General features: G+C 36.0%; 1 protein-coding gene and 1 long non-coding RNA gene across 3 annotated transcripts in view; one reads left to right on the top strand and one right to left on the bottom strand.

The window, feature by feature from the left end:
• Positions 1-221: 221 nt before the first annotated feature.
• Dad1 (dolichyl-diphosphooligosaccharide--protein glycosyltransferase subunit) overlaps positions 222-18,638 on the bottom strand; it is a 183,369-nt gene continuing 164,952 nt past the window's right edge. Inside the window, exons 2-4 of one of the 2 annotated variants that reach the window (XM_077424832.1) lie at positions 1,200-1,292; positions 909-1,123; positions 222-414 (exon numbers count right to left, since the gene is read on the bottom strand). In XM_077424832.1, the coding sequence (XP_077280958.1) occupies positions 284-414; positions 909-1,113 (336 nt within the window). In that variant the 5' untranslated portion in view covers positions 1,114-1,123; positions 1,200-1,292 and the 3' untranslated portion in view covers positions 222-283. Of the gene's footprint in view, positions 415-908; positions 1,124-1,199; positions 1,369-18,638 lie in introns of those variants that run through there. The other variant, XM_077424833.1, reaches the window with a different exon arrangement.
• LOC143907822 (uncharacterized) lies at positions 1,317-3,496 on the top strand. The gene is made up of 3 exons (XR_013259975.1): positions 1,317-1,653; positions 2,261-2,412; positions 3,291-3,496. It is a non-coding gene; the product is annotated as an uncharacterized LOC143907822 (long non-coding RNA).

Below are 18,638 nucleotides of genomic sequence, written 5' to 3' on the forward strand. Positions count from 1 at the left end.
GACAAATTTATATAAATCTATTTTGATGAAATATTAAGAATTTTAAATAATTTGGCGCTACGAGAGTCATATCGTACAAGAAAGGAGAAAGGAGAAGCAGGGAGAGAGAAAGAGAGAGTTGGAATTATTTTCATTAATTTTATTGATCAGTTACGAGATGTTCAAATGAAAAATAGAGAATAACGGTAGAAAAACATATATTATATATATATATATATATATATATCAGATAAAATTTATTCTCGAAAATGACGATTACCTATTTGAATTATACGTTACAGTCTTATCCAATGAAGTTCATTATAACGATATGTAAAATAATATGTGCAAAAATGAAGTCTGCAAATCCTCTTTCCGGGCTTATACCGTGAAATTGACTTCGATTTTGTGGATTAACTTGCAATCGAAGGCAAACTGAAAAACAAAAATGTAAAGCCATCAAACAACTTAACCTACGTGAAACAGACGCGAGGATAATAGGATTCGACAATTACTCAAACGTGAGACAAAGGGCCCGTTTTCTATCGCTGACATTGAACTGGCTGCACTATATAGTTCAGAGGTTCAGAATTCATCTTTTTGACTCCATATTGGACGAAGGAGGTGGCAGCCAGTTCAGCAATAAAAAACAGACCCAACGTATCGTATTTTGGCGTACCGAAATTCGTATTAATTACGCAATATGCAAAAAATAAAAAAAAATAAAAAATTAAAAAAAGATAAAAAAGAAAAAGATAAAAGAGAACAAACAATTCTCCACGCTATTTGTATTTGCACGCATATGGATGGCAACAACGGTATAATACATGCGGGTTGAAGCACGCTCGCGGCAAGTAGAAGCAAAGATACGTGTGTAATAAGTACGTAACGCGTACGTTAAACGAGCATTTAACGAGCGTTGTAATTACCTCCTAGAACGAAGCAAGATACGCAGGATATGAAACCACTGAGAAAACTATTGAAAGGAAAGGTGCCGACGAGACAACAATAGACAAACTGGATAACACCCGTCAGAAACACGTACAATAAGTACGCATCGATGATCTTGAGTTTCTTGGGTGTATTCTTCGCGTACTCCGACCAAAATTTATATAGCACTGTCAACGCCGTCATGTTTATCGACCTTGGTGCAAAATATTAGAGATGTAGTTGGTTAAAAATGTAGTTTGAAAATTTGACGCGTGACAAGTGGCAAGTACCGGTGAGTCTGGGTCCGGGGTGGGTCAAGGCAAAGGATCAAGTCCGGTAAGTCCAGTCCCGTGTCCCGTGTCCCGTTCCGGCGAGGGTGACGGCGGTGAGCGGTGGCGGTGACACGTATCACGCACACGTATACCTGCACCAGTGACCAGTGACAACCAGTGATCAGAGAGAACCAGAGAGAACAGAGTCAACGGAGAAACTTGAGACCTGAGACTCCTGAGGGCAGCCGCGCCGGCGCCGCGGCGTTGTCAGCGTTGTGCCGTTGTGGTTGTGGTTACCGTCACTCGCGGTGTCGCGTACCCATTGTCCGAAACTGTCGATAAACTGTCTCCCGAGAGTCCCGAGTTCCGAAGTCTGCGTGTCCACGCTACGCTCATAATTTTCGCGTTGACCGTTGACCGTTGAGAATTAATTGCTTCGGTGCCGGCGCAGTAATGTTTCTTTCTGATATCGGTATTGTTTTAAATAAAGATACGTAGATAAGAATATATAGATTTAATGAAACTTGGAACTTGGATATAAAATACATTTGGCAAGTGATAATTAATAAATTGCAATGGCAAAGCTCTATTTCAACAGCTTCCCTGTTTTAATCGGAGAAAAATTCGAAAGTAAATCCAAATATGCGTAATTTGAAAAATTTTGATTGCTTCGCGACTCATCGTGTATATTTAATTAGCAAGCGATAAGCAAAATCGATCTGTATCAACCCTGCTGTGTATATATTTAATATTTATATTCTTTGTGTGTAACGACGTTTAACAATCGCTTAGATTATCAGGCATTCGCGCACATTGATTTATATATCAAAACCTCGATCAAAACGTATATTTTCACAAGATTTATTCGGCCGAGAATAATGCGAAAGAACGACCGCTATACAAGGCAAGCGTATAGCATTGATTATTGTTAAAATGAGAAAAGTGCGTGAACATGAACGCGAATATATAAAAACGCGCGCGCGAGAGTTCAACAGAGAGACGCGCGGCGCGGCGCCTCAATCGCCAACACGAAGCGAAGCGCCTCCGCCATGTCGATTACGTTCCCCTTCCATTTCCAGAACGCTCGGCGGCTTGGCGGACCGGGGACTCGGGGACCGGGCGGGCCGGGCACGGGCCACGGAAGTCACGGAACACGGAACGGATCGGGGCCCCTGGAAAGAGTGGCGAGTGGCGAGTGGCGTGTGGCGTCGCGGGTTGTTTAATTGCAATGGTAAGAGTCTAACGTTTATTAACCTCGCATTCATTATTTACCGAGGCAGATTCAGCGTTCGGGTATCAATGATTTGTAAAAGTATCTATTTCGCGATACACGTACTTGTTCGGTCGAAAGCGCGCGCGTCGCGCGTCGCGCGTATTTTTCACGTATCAATGTCGCGATTGTCGCGAATATCGCGGGTATCTGGCAAAAATATTAATACGCCTATTCGTTAGATTACAAAATAGAATACAATATTTCCTCCTCGATCGCAGTACGAAAGATGCATAATCGCAATCGCCAAGTTGACGCGGCGCGGCGCGGCGCGGCGCGGCGGCGCACTTTGGCGCGAGAAGCTGACCGCGACCGCGCGGGAGCGGGCCTCGGGCTCGGGAGACGAGCGCTTCCGCGGCTTCCGCCATATTGATCATGTTCCCCTTCCATTTGCAGAACGCGGCGACGCGGCGACGCGCGGCGGGCACGGGCGGACGCGAGACGGATCGACTCTGAAACGGAAAGAGTGACTCGTTTAACTGGTAATAAGGAGTCTTGCATGCATATTATTTACCGCGGTATCTATCGCGATAAAAATTTTATCAACGACATATTGAGAGTCAACAAACTGCGCGATGAGTATCGAAATTCCAAAACGTTATCAGCGACAAAATCATTATCTTATCCATGCACGTCCAATATTGCCCGTGCCATGCGTATATACAAGTATGCCGTGTACTATGCTCGTGTAGCGTATAGAAAAGGCTCGCGAAATCTAATTGATCAGTGGCCGATACTTGGATAATGATAATTTAATATCTTTTGATATCAGGGACGCACGTTTTCCAGATAAAATTATGAAAAAGATTCGAGATAGATGATGCGTTCTATACTTGCAGGCGTGCCACATCTGGCTGCATTTGGCCGCATCCCGGCCCTCGATCTCGATCGGATACATGGTCGACTCCGGCACTAGATAGAGAGAGCTAGAGAGAGAGAGAGAGAGAGAGAGAGAGAGAGAGAGAGAGAGAAGATGGAGAGAAAATGGCAGATGAATGGAAACGTGTACCGCAATGCCCAGCAATGCGCTGAACGGAACGATAAGGTAAGAACTATAAACGATATAAGAACCGAAGCTCGGTCTTCCGGAAGAGACACTAGCTGCTTACCGGTCGTCCGTTCCCTTGCCGCGCGGCAGGGATGCAATTTCAATCTTGCGTAAAACGGCACAGCTTCAAAGGACGGCTTCGAGCTGCTTCTTTTTATTATATATGTATTGCCCGGTCATATTCAAAGGATTCGATTCGCGCAGCGAGACACACACAGAGATTATTTCGAATGTTGTAATAAATGATCCGTGCAGGTCGTTATCCAATATCGCCCTTGTACATACGTTGTCCAGTGATACTGCGATTGAGCGACTCATTTTTCGTTTGCTTTCTTTTATACGTATTATAGTTTATTTGTTAAGCGGTATTTCAACTTTTTACAATTATACGTTTTATGAATTTTATACCGTAAAGTACTGTAACGCGCGTCTTTTTCTCCAGAATAAAAATAAATATTTTTTGTCCTGAATTATTATTGAATAAATCAAAGTTTGCATCGTGTACCGATCGATGTGCCACGTAAATTTACTCGTCGCGTACAAAATATCATAATTTCCTTCTTCCCTAGACAGAATTTGGGAAATTGACAAAATCGATTTATTATCATTGGTTGTTCTGACGAAAACGAAAAAATAAATAAATAAATAAAACGTTTCCTTGAACGCGAAAGAAGAAGAGTCGATGTACGGCTCTTTTACACAAACATCGTTCACGCGATAATATCGCGGACGAAAAATTCTTGTGTGCGTATCGTATCTTCTACACAGAGATCATCTATCGCCATCCGTTCTCTTCGCGCACCTACGTTCGCTCAGCCGCGAGCCGACCCGGCGAGATTTACTAGGACGGACGTTGTTAAACGTCGTCAGAGCGATCGACAATGGCCACGAATCGGCAAGGCACGGGAACGCGGCATGGCCGAGTACGCGGCGCTTTTATTGTAACGTTTGATCGTATAAGTACCGATCGCGCGACCGCGACGGGGCGCGGACGGCTTATTCGCGCTTCGTCTTATAAATTATTGCGGGTTCTCGACTCCGCGGGTTACGGAGAGGGTCCTTCAGCCGAGTTGCTACCTTGGAGGACAATCTGACGAGTGGTGGTGTCCTGACGAGCAGCCTGTTGCGTGACCCGAGCGATCAATATCTGTGCGAACGCAACACCCGCAGCCGCTCCTGCTCCTCGTGTCTCGTGTCTCGGTACATACAAACGCGAGACGCGAGACGCGAGACGCGCCTCTTTCGTGACTCTTTCGTGCCGCGTTTTCTTTCTCCCAGTTTAATCTTTTCCGACTTGAAGAAGGTCGCCGCGCCGCGCGCGCGATAACGCATCGTTTCATATTAGTCATGTTACGCGTCAAGCTGGGATGACGCTGGCGCGGGCGCGAGTACTCGATGAGACTTTCGCTATAGGCAGCTAAGGCAGCTCCAATCGCGAAATTGTGCGTGACGTGTAATGGGTGTGGGATGGGGTGGGGTGGGACAAAACTTTTGAAACTTTTGAAACCGCGGCGTCGTGCTTTAATCTCATTTAAATTTTGTGCAAATACTTCCTTTGAATAAAAGAGCGGAATGATAGAAGAATATTTGGGGTGGAAAAGTGGAATGAGCATTGCGAAGCTTCACGAGACTTTATATAGAGCATCTGAGATTTACTTTTATCCAGGCATTTTCTAATTAGATGCGGCAAATTTTTTATAGTGATAATTTAATTGGATATCACTTGATTCGTATTCGATCTAACACGTCCGGTTAATTTTTTGGAGTTAATGAATTAATTTCTTCGTTTCTCTTTTATTACCGAGTATTAGTTTCGATCTGCTTCCATTTTTATATAATAACAATGGCGTAATGTATAATACGTATAAAGAGTGATTTATCGTCAAAGAAATTCCTAATATATAATCTGTGGATATATTATAAGTGTACAACAATTCATAACGCACAGTTTGAGAGTTAAAAACAGTTTTCCTATGGAGGAAAATTTTTTTTATATAAACGCAAATAAAGTTAAATTTAAATAGGTTGGTATAGTTTTACTGCAGTATTGCTGCTCACTTGTACTGTGCTGCTCCGAGCTCTCTGTTTAATCTCTCTCTCTCTCTCTCTCTCTCTCTCTCTCTCTCTCTCTCTCTCTCTCTCTCTCTCTCTCTCTCTCTCTCTCTCTCGTTAGAGTTCAAGGAGTTTAAGGAGTTTGAGAAGAGTGTCCTCTCTCTTTTCATATTACGCGTGTAGATGTAGAGTTATATACGTAGGCAATAGGCATATGTTTTATCGCGATGAACGAAAAGAGGAGGAAATATTTTATTAAATACAAAGCGATCAAGAGAGAGAAAGAGAGAGTCGCGTGACATTCGCGCCTACCTTTTTACTTAAATTTGGTTTAATTGTGCAATATCTTAATAAAGAAATTTGTTGATATAGATGCTCGACGAGAAGCCCGTTTTTTGAAATTAACGATGGCGCTTATGGCGCGTCGCCGTCGCGTCGCCACGCTCGTTAACGTCATTTGCGAAGTGAACACAAAGAGAGAGAGCAGAGTTTGAAATGGAAATTAAAGTGATGTCTTTTCGATTATACGCGTACACACACACACACACACACACACACACACACACACACACACACACACACACACACACACACACACACACACACACACACACACACACACACACACACACACACACACACACACAACTATTATGTAAAAGATATATATATATATATATATATATATATATATATGCCTAAAATGTATTTAAATATAAAAGATTGTGTATTTAGAAAAGATTTCACATATATTTTTAATTAATATTTATTCTTCTCGTTTCTTTTATACGTATGACTCTCTCGTCCATATAATTATGATTTAATCTTTATGTATGTAGAAATTGAAAAGTAAGTACCTACAAAAAAAGTAAGGAATTGATTTTGAGATATATTCATATCATTTTTAATAGACATATATAAATATAAAACATTACGTAATACAAAAACATAAAAAGTACATAATAAAGCAATGTGACAATTATCAATTCATAAAAGTATTTTACAATTTTGAGAAGATAACGTTGCTTTATATAACTTAAATATTTTCGGCTTATAGCTCGTAGACTTTCGATTCGTCGAGTCGATATTTATAAACTTTGATCTATTATTTAAGTGTCAAAAAGAGACGATCAATGCTAAATACATTTTGTGGGTCACGATGTATATTTAGGAAATTTATTTGTTACATTTGTAGCTTGTGCTCCGGTTTGCCATTTTATTTATAATTTGACTCAAATGTCATCTGCGAAGGATGTCATTCAATAATGAACTAATAGGTGCCGAACAATTGATTCAGTGATTTCTCTTCTCTGTTAATTTATGTACACATGTTCTGTTTAATATTAGACTTGAAAACACACGAATTTCATTGATATTGAGAGAGATTAGATGTGAAATAACAAAATAACAATGTAATTTTTCTAGGCTTTAATTAGGATATTATAAATCGTAAACGTGTATAACGATATTATTATTTATTTTCTAGTTTTCCAAGTTTTTTTTTTACGCGAGTCCTACACAATCGCGGTTTTTTATAATTTAAAAATCGTTACGAGTACCTACGTTACGAGCACACTTTGACACTTTTGAACAGGAAAAATTAATTCAAAATTAATTAAAGAATTTGAAGGAATCGATTATATCGGTTTGCTTGCAAAGTGCATGGAGAAAAATTGAGAGAGATTTTTTTATTTTACTGCGCAAAAGATTTGCGGCGGTATCTAAATTTATTCAGCATTTCCGGTTTAGAATAGACTTATCGAATAAAAATGTATATAGCATCGTTCGAGAATATATATCAACGTATCATATCCGATCCAAAGAATTCGGATCAACATATTGTTAAAGTTATTACGTGAAGAAAATTTTTACTCGTAAATCTGATATATGCGACCAACTTTTACGAAAGTTGTTTGCTTCTATTTTTCCAAGTAAATTAAGAATGCGTCGGCATTTTGCCTCCTATAACGCTATATTGCATATCTGTGTGTGATGTATTCCGTTTTGCATATAGCGATTGACAATGAGCGACAGGAAGCTCGCTCTGACGGAGTCATCGCTCGCATTCGTTGTTCAGGCAAATGACGGAGGCAGAGGCAGGTAGCTCGTTGGGGTAGGCCGCGGCGCGGCGTCCTCGGGTTAAGGGGGATAATCGTATCGAGCCAGTGAACGGCTCGAGGCCTTTATCCTACAATCCCGGGGAAAACCTTGGACTTTTAAGGGGTTGGCCTCTGTCTCCTGGAAATAAACGCGCAAAGAAGCTACTGGAGCAACCTGCACGAGGGTGGACCGAGGTTGCCAGCAGGTGGCAGGTTCGCCGCGTATATCGATTTCTTACGAATCTACCCGGGCTCGGAATCGCTGGGGGTGGTTCACGCAAGCGGCTCGACGAATCTACGTGATCGTTTTCGCAAACCTCGGATAGCGGTAGCTAGTCGTAAGATAGACGCACCACTGTGTGATCGGTTGTTTAACCATTATTTGGTTAACTATCAAGTGTTAGCCTGCATGCGTACTCACAAGTAGTTGCTCAACGGAATACATATACCAGCCAGAAAAATTACAATTTATCATTCTCGTACGCGTACACGTGTTTATTACACGTGTGTAATTTTCTCACATGCGTAACGTTTATACGTATATATATGCGAGAAATATGCCAGAAGAAAAGACAAAATGGCGATGCATTACAAAGCTGCCTCTAATATTTTATTTGTGCAATGTGTAATATTATATACATAACGGAAATTTATATCTCGCAGCCAATATTATGCCAACTAATTTTTGTTTGGAAATTATATTTTTATATATGTTCTCTGAAATTTTTTCTTATACGTTTACGTATGTACGTACGATATTTAAACAGTGATAGAGTATCGCGTCTTTCAGATAAAGATATTGAAAATTCCACGATTCTAACTCTTTCATTCTTTTATAACGTACAATTCATAAATATGTGATTTTTTATGTTTTACCTACTATTAAAAATTATTTCTTCTAAAAAGCTTCTAAAGGGATTCTGCGAATATATTCGTCGTATACATTGTTTGGAGCTAGAGAATAAGGATCAGAAAATCTCAATTTTTTCATGAGATTGGTGATGCGTGCAATATAATATTGTTAGTGGTATAGCCATTTGACTCTAGGGACTCATTGGAATGAGGAGAGAAGTAATCTCGGCTAAGACGACAATTTATCTATTACAAAGTTTCTATAGAATGTCTTTGAACATTGATAGATTAATTGGCAGATTTTGTTCTATTTTATAGAGATAAATTAATATATACGTGATGTATTATAAAGAGTTCTCACAATCTTCTAAGATCTTTTAGAGGAGGTTTTAACATTCTTCGCTACACTGACATGATTAGCGACATATATTGCAAGATTAGCTCTTAAAATTTCTTTAGAAGCACTTCGTTTTATTAATTTATTAAACATATTATATATTTTCGGTAATAACTATTCCGGAAACCATATAATGATTTGTCAAAGTAATCTTTTGCATTCTCTTATTTCATTAAATACGAACACTATTATATGAGAATTATGAATTTTATTGTTCTCGCGCTAATTTCACAGCGTGCACGGCGATAAACCTACAACGAAATCGCCGATGTCCCGACAAAGGCGAGGGTGCTTCTGTACCTCGCGAGGTGCTCCTCTAACCTCGCGAGGTGCTTTTCTACCTCGCGAAACACAAAATGTAGCGACATATATTGTAAGATTAGCTCTTAAAATTTCTTTAGAAGCACTTCGTTTTATTAATTTATTAAACATATTATATTTTCGGGGTAATAACTATTCCGGTAACCATAATGATTTGTCAAAGTAATCTTTCGCATTCGCTTATTTCATTAAATACGAACTTTATTATATGAGAATTATGAATTTTATTGTTCTCGCGCTAATTTTACAGCGTGCACGGCGATAAACCTACAACGAAATCGTCGATGTCCCGGACAAAGGCGAGGGTGCTCCTCTATCTCGCGAGGTGCTTCTCTACCTTGCGAGGTGCTTTTTTACCTTGCGAGGTGCTTTTCTACCTCGCGAAACACAAAATGTGCTCCTCTACCTCGCGGGGTGCTTCTCTACCTTGCGAGGTGCTTTTCTACCTCGCGATGTGATTTTCTACCTCGCGAGGTGCTTTTCTACCTCGCGAAACACAAAATGTAGCGACATATATTGCAAGATTAGCTCTTAAAATTTCTTTAGAAGCACTTCGTTTTATTAATTTATTAAACATATTATATTTTTGGGGTAATAACTATTTTGGTAACCATAATGATTTGTTAAAGTAATCTTTTGCATTCGCTTATTTCATTAAATACGAACACTATTATATGAGAATTATGAATTTTATTGTTCTCGCGCTAATTTCACAGCGTGCACGGCGATAAACCTACAACGAACTCGTCGATGTCCCGGACAAAGGCGAGGGTGCTCCTCTATCTCGCGAGGTGCTTCTCTACCTTGCGAGGTGCTTTTTTATTTCGCGATGTGATTTTCTACCTCGCGAGGTGCTTTTCTACCTTGCGAGGTGCTTTTTTACCTCGCGAGGTGCTTTTCTACCTCGCGAAACACAAAATGTGCTCCTCTAACCTCGCGAGGCGCTCCTCTACCTCGCGAAACACAAAATGTAGCGACATATATTGCAAGATTAGTTCTTAAAATTTCTTTAGAAGCACTTCGTTTTATTAATTTATTAAACATATTATATTTTCGGGGTAAAATAACTATTCCGGTAACCATAATGATTTGTCAAAGTAATCTTTCGCATTTGCTTATTTCATTAAATACGAACACTTTTATATGAGAATTATGAATTTTATTGCTTTCGCGCTAATTTCACAGCGTGCACGGCGATAAACTACAACGAAATCGCCGATGTCCCGACAAAGGCGAGGGTGCTTCTGTACCTCGCGAGGTGCTCTTCTACCTCGCGAAACACAAAATGTAGCGACATATATTGCAAGATTAGCTCTTAAAATTTCTTTAGATGCACTTCGTTTTATTAATTTATTAAACATATTATATTTTCGGGGGGAAATAACTATTCCCGGTAACCATAATGGTTTGTCAAAGTAATTTTTTGCATTCGCTTATTTCATTATATACGAACACTATTATATGAGAATTATGAATTTTATTGCTCTCGCGCTAATTTCACAGCGTGCACGGCGATAAACCTACAAGAGACCGTAAAATTATACATACGCATAAGAAATTAATAACAATTAAGGGAAACCGCGGATTGTCCCAAATACTTGCTGAATCGTTTTGTTGTCACAAGGACGTGATTCCCTAAAAATTTGGAGAAAATCGTTCTTTGCTATGTTCTACAATTATTTATCGAATAATCTATAATAATTAAAACATGTTTTTATATCAAACCGATGAAAAAACAGTTTGAATATTGTAAAAAACATTTATATATAAATAAATTTAATCTTCATTAATTGATAATATTTAAGAAAAGCCCAGCGGCTAATAATAATTAACCTACGATACGTTCGGACCCTCTGAGAAACCCATATGATATTCGGCCCTGTCCGCGGGACGTTCCGCTGCTAGCTCCCGCTGCTAGCTTCATATTATCGAATCATTTATTGTAACAGGTGTATTCTTTTATTCAATTGGTAGGTATTTTCTTACGCGCTTACATCAATCGACATATAGGTACACATCTATATGAAAAATCGTATTCGTCTTTCTTAGATCAAGCTCCTTTAGATTTATCATTGATCTCATCATCTATTTTATTCTTATTATTGTTAACGCCGAAAACATTCGAGTATCATATGCGCGACACTGCTGGTTGTTGCTCTCCGATTATCGCGTTTTTCTTTAGAAGCATATAATGAATAAAAAGGCGAATTTGTTCACCAACGGACAAGTTTGTTTGGTCGCCTGAAAAGAGGATAAAGATTTTTGGTGAAACAGACAGCCTAAAAATTATATCTTATAGGCGCGATACAGTTGCCGTATAATTGCGTTTGCGTATGAAAGGTCAGGGCATGCGCCAATCTTCGTTCGAGTCGATCTGTGTGCAAATGAAGAAGGACCATCGTGGAAAGCGCAGAATAAAGATTGCGAGAGTCGTCTAGTGACGTAAACAATGACCTGCATGTCGGTCCCGGTTATTTTCGTTTAGCTTGGTTCGCAATTTCCGATTCTATCCCCATCCTTCGTCCCGGCCTCGCGCGTCCTGTTTCGCGAAAAATTCTCGCCTGGTTGCCGATAATTGTATTAAATTTATGACACTCCGACACACCTGGTGTTGTAATTTTTCCCACGCGAGTGCAAAATTGAGCCTTGATCATCGATAATCTCGTTACGAGTTTCGATGGAACGCGAGTGTCAATCTTGGCGTTTCTCGCGAAAAAAATGAAAGAGGATTTGTGCCATGAGAATTTTTATCTCCGAGTCGTATATAGGTTACGATTTCTCTTATATCATTATGGTTAATAGTTTTGGGCAATTCTCTGATGAGATTCATTGAGATTTGCAACAAGATATGATATATAGAAAACATTTTATCATCTAAGTACGTGTTAAATTAAAAGAAAAAAAAACAACCAATGTTTCTTGTTAGAGATGTTCAAATAATGATACTATAGTTTCAATCATAATAGTAGATTTGGTCTTGACGGACAAGATTTTTGCAATTGTACGAATTGTACAAGCATATGGCAAGCTGTGGGGCATAGTGAAAAATGACGCTGTAATAATTATTTCACTTTTAAAAAACTCTCTAAAATAATTTTTTGTAATTGAAATGTTTCTTCTTTTATATATGTATATATATATATATATATATATATATGTAGGTCCAGAGGTATGTTCCGGGACTGTTTACGTTTTTTGAAATGTACAGTCCTGGAATATAACGCATATATATGTAATCAGATTCAAAAAACTGTCCCGAAAAATGCCGTAGGACATCAATTTTTTCCAGGACAGTCCTGGAAACTGCCAAATGTCCCGGAATATACCGATATCAAAAATAAAAGTCCCGGAACATACTTCCAGACCTACATATATATATAGAGAGAGAGAGAGATTATGGTTTTTTTTAGTTTAGATATTGTATATAGACTTGTAATTGAAAATTACAGCATAGAAGCCAGATTATGCACAAGAAACTATCTCATTAATTTTTTTGTGTTTTATTATATGCGTTACATATATTTTGTTAGACGCATAGTTTATTGGCAAATTCTAAGAATAGTAAACGTGAAGAACTGTAGAATTAGTATATCAAATATTCTGTTCGAGTGGGGAAAAAAATCGAGGCTACCCCTAGTGTTATCTATATATTTGTAAAAAAATTTGTATTTTTCTCTAATGCGTATGTATAATTAAATTTACAATTTACGAAAGAGATATTGAGCACACGCCACCAGATCGGGGAAGAAAAATTATCTTTGGTGTGTGATATCTTGTTTTCCAGAAATTGACTAGTGTATTATTTACTTTATTGAGTGTAAAAGAACGCATTGAATTTATGGCAATGTAACAATTCATAGTCAAATGCGTTTATTCGTTTGTTTACTGGAATTTAGTGATCGTACTAACCGGTAGTAGTCAATGTAATATTCATGAGCGGACTACAAAGGGAATATATAGTACATATACTACTAGCATTGCGTATATCGTAGATTATAAAGGTAAAATGAAAGGACCGATTAATGCTCGTGGATTGTCGTATAGCGAGTTACCGAATACAATTTGCTCGCTAACATTAAAAATTGAGATCAATTGGAATCGGAGAGCGGTTTCGGCTTACGGTAAATTATGTTGCTGCTGGCAGGAGATAATAAATTATTTCTCAGACTTGCGTCAAGTTCTCATGAAGTCGAGAATGGTGTACTTCATATGCTAATAGCTAACTGGAAATAAATACAAATTAAACACGAGCAAACATATATTATTGGTATTTAACTGATTGTGAGTAAAATTTAAATACATTTTACTGGTATTTCCTATTTTTTTGTTTTTTATTTTAAAACGTATAACTGAAATAATGATTTTTTTGTCAATTTTTTATTTGATTGTTACAATTTTTTTTGCAATTTTTCAAATTTTTAATGAACTTAGGGCTAAGTGTTACATATATGCAAATCTGCTAGAGTACTGGCTTTCTGTCGTATTGTTATGGTTGTTATTATTATTATTATTGATTAGAAATCTAGAAACTTAATCAAACTAAAATTACTCGAAGTGTGCAGTTTGAGTAAGCAAATTCTGAAGCATATTCTATTTGACTGCAATCATTATTATTACGAATGCGCACAATTTACAAAATGAGATGACCTTGAACTTTGATTTAACGGGATTGAATGTAATCGTCGAATTCAAATTTTCAATCTTTAAATACGCATCGGTATTAAACGCGATGAACAAATTGCTTGTCGAGTGCATCCTGTCTGACAAGATGCGGGCGTCTTTACTTACTTACGCCATCAGAGTAACTTACAAACGGACCGTCGTGCAATTGTCGGCGGAAGACGCTTGTTATATCCCCTCAACCGAACCTAACCAATCGTTATTATCTTAACTCACGATCATTGCACGGTTCAATATCTCTAACTACAGCGAGGCAATCAGCGATTTTTTTTCATCTCACGCGTTTTGCCTTTTGATTTTAAGCGCACGCGCGTACACACACATGCACATTAATCAATATCAATATAGATTTAAGGTAATCGTACCAATGCCGGGACACTTAAGACCTAATCTGTCTGGACACCTTTATCATTTTAGTTTTTAAATAACTATAACGCGAATTAAAATCAGAGATAAAAATATATTACAAGAAAAATACGTACGTGCGTCCAGGCATTGGTACATTTACCTTATATTTAAAAATGTTCTGGAGAGTTTGTTAAAATGCTACAAAGTTGATTAAAAATGTAATATCATATTCTGTATTCTCTTTCAAAGTTTGGAGTTAAATTTTAGATCGATTCACAATTTAGATAAAAAGTTATCAATTTTTGAATGTCCAAGTTTTAACACGTAACCTTGCAGTGTTACAGAGAAAAGTGTACACAAAACTAAAAACATTAAAAATGCCACCAATATAATGATATTTTACACACATGTAGATCATCGACAAAAAAAATATAGCAACAAAATTTGAAACGATTTACAAAAGTTTTTTTTCAAGATTTTTTGGAAAAAAGGTACTAACAGTTATTTACAGTCACTAAATCTACGTCTTTTACACATTATATTCTATTCTATTAGATTTGCCGTAACTATATTTATACATATATGTAGATTTTTTGTCTTTGGATCCATGGAGAATTAATATCGGTGCTTTTTAATATTTCCTGTATATACTTTTGGTTAGGACGGTGCTTCCAGAACATTCTTACAAAAATTGATTATAAGATCAGATAATACGATATGCCAAAGAGATGGCGTTGGGAGATCGTTAATAGTCGACGACATGTGAGAAATATATATAAATATAATGGTTTATTAGCGGATGGACGGATATATTATTATTAATATATAATATTGTTATGCTATCTTTGAATTTATAGGCTACGCTGATTTGTATGGATTTGCATAATATTTTTTGTTATTATGTTATTTTTCATGATAAAACATTAATGCATATTTGTATATGTGTTAATCGATTACGCGTGCGCATAATGTGTGCGTGCAACGTGTGCGCTTGCGCGTGCGAACAATGTTAATAGTAAATATTAATAAAGCTAATTCATAAACGATAATAATAGTGATATGAACAGAATATCAACAATAATCTCATATTATATTGATAATAACGTTAACTTTTAACAGTGTTTCAGATCCTATCTGCATAAAACATTATATGTAAAAAATGTAAAAAATAAATTTTTTGATTCAAAATTAAATTTGAATATGAAATTGTTTTATATGAATAATTTAATTTCTTTTTAAAGCTTTTTAATTTCTCCTAGAAATTTTGTTTCTTTCAGAAGAAGATTATATGTAAGTCTCATCGTATTAAAAGTTGAATAAAATTTGGTATCTGCCAAGGTATAATAACTTTAGTAAGTATATAAGAAATTAAATTGCCGCGAATATGTATATAATGAAGTAATGTACATCGCAATTTGCGAGTTTAATTAGCGCCGAGCAAAATGCACAGCACAAAGAGTGACGTTAACTGTGCAAAACTTTTTCGTCTCCAGGGAAAGCTGACCTTCTGTGAGGAATGGACCGATCGAACTGCGTGTTACTTGTCCCAATTGTGCCTATGCGCGTAGGGGTATGCGGGTATATATATTGCCCACGCGATACGCGCAGATCTGTTATTAAGCACAGGAGGCAGGGAGTCTGGGAACTGTCGGTTTTATTGATGTGAGATTTAACACATAGAACACACCCACGGTTTGTACCGACCCCTTCGTACCGTAGTTTGACTTTATAACTACACGTCAGAATCATTCTGATATATACGACTATGGCAGTGCCGTGGCTTTTAATTGAAATACTAAGATGTGATATATAGACCTAGAGCGCGTCGAGAAAATTTCAGAGAAGAGCAAAAAGAAGAAAAACGTCTCTCTAATTCGAGCGTAGCGCAATCTCCGATCGCGTACTCGTGATAATTCCAACTCTGAGCAATTTCAAGTTGAGCGCTTAAATTTCGTCTTCACGCGTGCAATTTTGTTTCATCGGTCTTCCCAAGTTATTGCGTCGTTGCTGTCGAGATTGTTCTACGGAATAACGATTTCTCGAATGTAGCGACATTCCTATAAACTAATATAATTTTTTAAATTATTTTATTTTATATACTTCATGTACTACATTTGTCAAGCTATATTTTGTCCGTCAAGTCACGTCATAGATGTCGTTTTCAAGTTTTAAAGGCGATTAATTTTTTAAATGAAAGCTGATTTTTTTCCTTGAGATAAAAATTAATGATCTCGTCGAGACGTTTTCAAAGCACTATAATAAAGCTTTCTTTCGTTAAGAATTTCCTGAGATATTTATAAAAAAAATTTTGTTATAATATTTTAAATATAAAATATAAAATCTTTCGTGAAGTATTTATTTTTCTATGACTTTACCTTTATACTTTTATACGTAAAATAATGAAAGAAAGCGAATAATAATATTAATTTTTACATTTGCAATTTTGCAAAATTGAATGCGTCTACAAAATGTAATCGAATTTTTTAAAATAATGTTTCTGTTTTTTTTTCAACAATTGATTTCTTTCATTATTTTACGTATAAAAGTATGAAAGTAAAGTCGAAAATTGTGTAAATACTTTGCGAGATATTTTATATTTTATATTAAAAAAATATAAGAAAATTTTAAATATCTCAAGAAATTCTTAACGAAAGAGAGCTTTATTATAGTGCTTTGAAAACGTCTCGACGAGATCTACAACTTTTCAAGATCTACAACAAAAAATCAAGTTTTACTTAAAAAATTAATCGCCTTTAAAATTTCTTGAAAACGACATCTAGGTATGACGTGACTCGCATTGGAATCATGTGTCCCCCTTCAAACCAAAGAAGTTTTGTTTGAAACATTTATCTCTGGAAACAATATTTTTGGAGATAAAAATTTGTCACGCTTTATTTTGTCCACTGTATATATAATATATTACAATATGATATATATGTTTCTTACATCGATATAAAACTTACTAAACTGTTGGTTAAATTGTTTAGATAAATTTATAGCGCGCTGATACTAAGTTAAACACTCTAATGTGAAGTACAAAATGCAACTTGTAAAGAATTACTGATATGATTTTACTTTTCATGTAATTGATAATTACTCGTTCTGTACTCAGTAGATCAATTGTGGAGATAAGTAGCTGAGTCTGGAAATTAATTATTGATGAGCTATCAGTAGAGTACCGTACCGAGCACCTTCAGATAAGCTCGAAATAGGTAAATCACAGCTACCGCATAATTTAGTCGACGTAAATGCGCAAAAGCTATTTAACCATAATTGGCGATATCAGTGATGAAATATAATATATTACAAATAATATGATGTATGTATATATATGTATATCATATATGTTTAATTGAAAGCACAAAAGTATTACGAACGTATTATTTTTGCACGGATATAACATCTCGTAGATCTATTGCGTTGAAATAAATGATTGAAAATATATTTATAAACTAATAACAAATATATAGATTAACATATTTAATCTTAGAATCGTATTATTTATTAATTTATTTAATTTTGAGATATACATAAATTGCTTGAAATTTACAGAATAAATATAATTAAAAAAAATAGAAACTAGAAAATACATCTAATAAAGAAAGCCAGCTCGGCAAAAGGTGATAATAATAAAGTGTTTTTCGTGAGAGAAAAAATGTGTTCAAAATTTTATAAAGATATTATCGTGTTACACTTTTTGTCGAGCTTTTTTTTGATAGACAAGTAAAATTTTCAGGAATTTTAATAAGAACATCATGAGGATATCATCATGATAAAATATTAGAATTTTAGCATATTAAAATACATTATAATTAATTATATTTAAAAGTTTTTCAATAAACACACACACACACACAGCGAAAAATAAGGAAAAATTGTTAAAATAATAATTGTTAATATTCAGAGATTCGTTTCTTTATTTCTTCTTCCCAAGTTTTTGTTAAATAGAATTTGAGATTTGTACGTTTGGTCTTCTTTCAGGATAAAATATTTCATATGTATATAAACTAGTAAAATAATAATAGGCAGAGATTTTGATATACCATACATAAGAAAAAATATAAGAAAAATTGAGAATATGGGCAATGGACATCTTATAACTTAGATATTTTATAACATATCTCAATAGTATATATATATATATATATATATATATATATATATGTCTATTTTCTTTTCTGCTCTAATTTAGATAATATATTTGATTGTTACAGAATCATAGTAGTAAAGAAATAAATTGAAAAATTAGATTAAAGTTTATTTTAACGTAAAAAACTTTTTTAAAATAGTAATTAAAAAAAATATTAAATTGAATAACAAATAAGATGTTCGATGCGCGTAACAATTATTTAATCGACTCGATTATTTATATATTACAGAAAATATCCAC

This window comes from Temnothorax americanus, unplaced genomic scaffold (assembly GCF_048541705.1).
Source record: "Temnothorax americanus isolate GAGA-0224 unplaced genomic scaffold, ASM4854170v1 Scaffold9, whole genome shotgun sequence".
NCBI classification, from domain to species: Eukaryota; Metazoa; Arthropoda; class Insecta; order Hymenoptera; family Formicidae; genus Temnothorax; species Temnothorax americanus.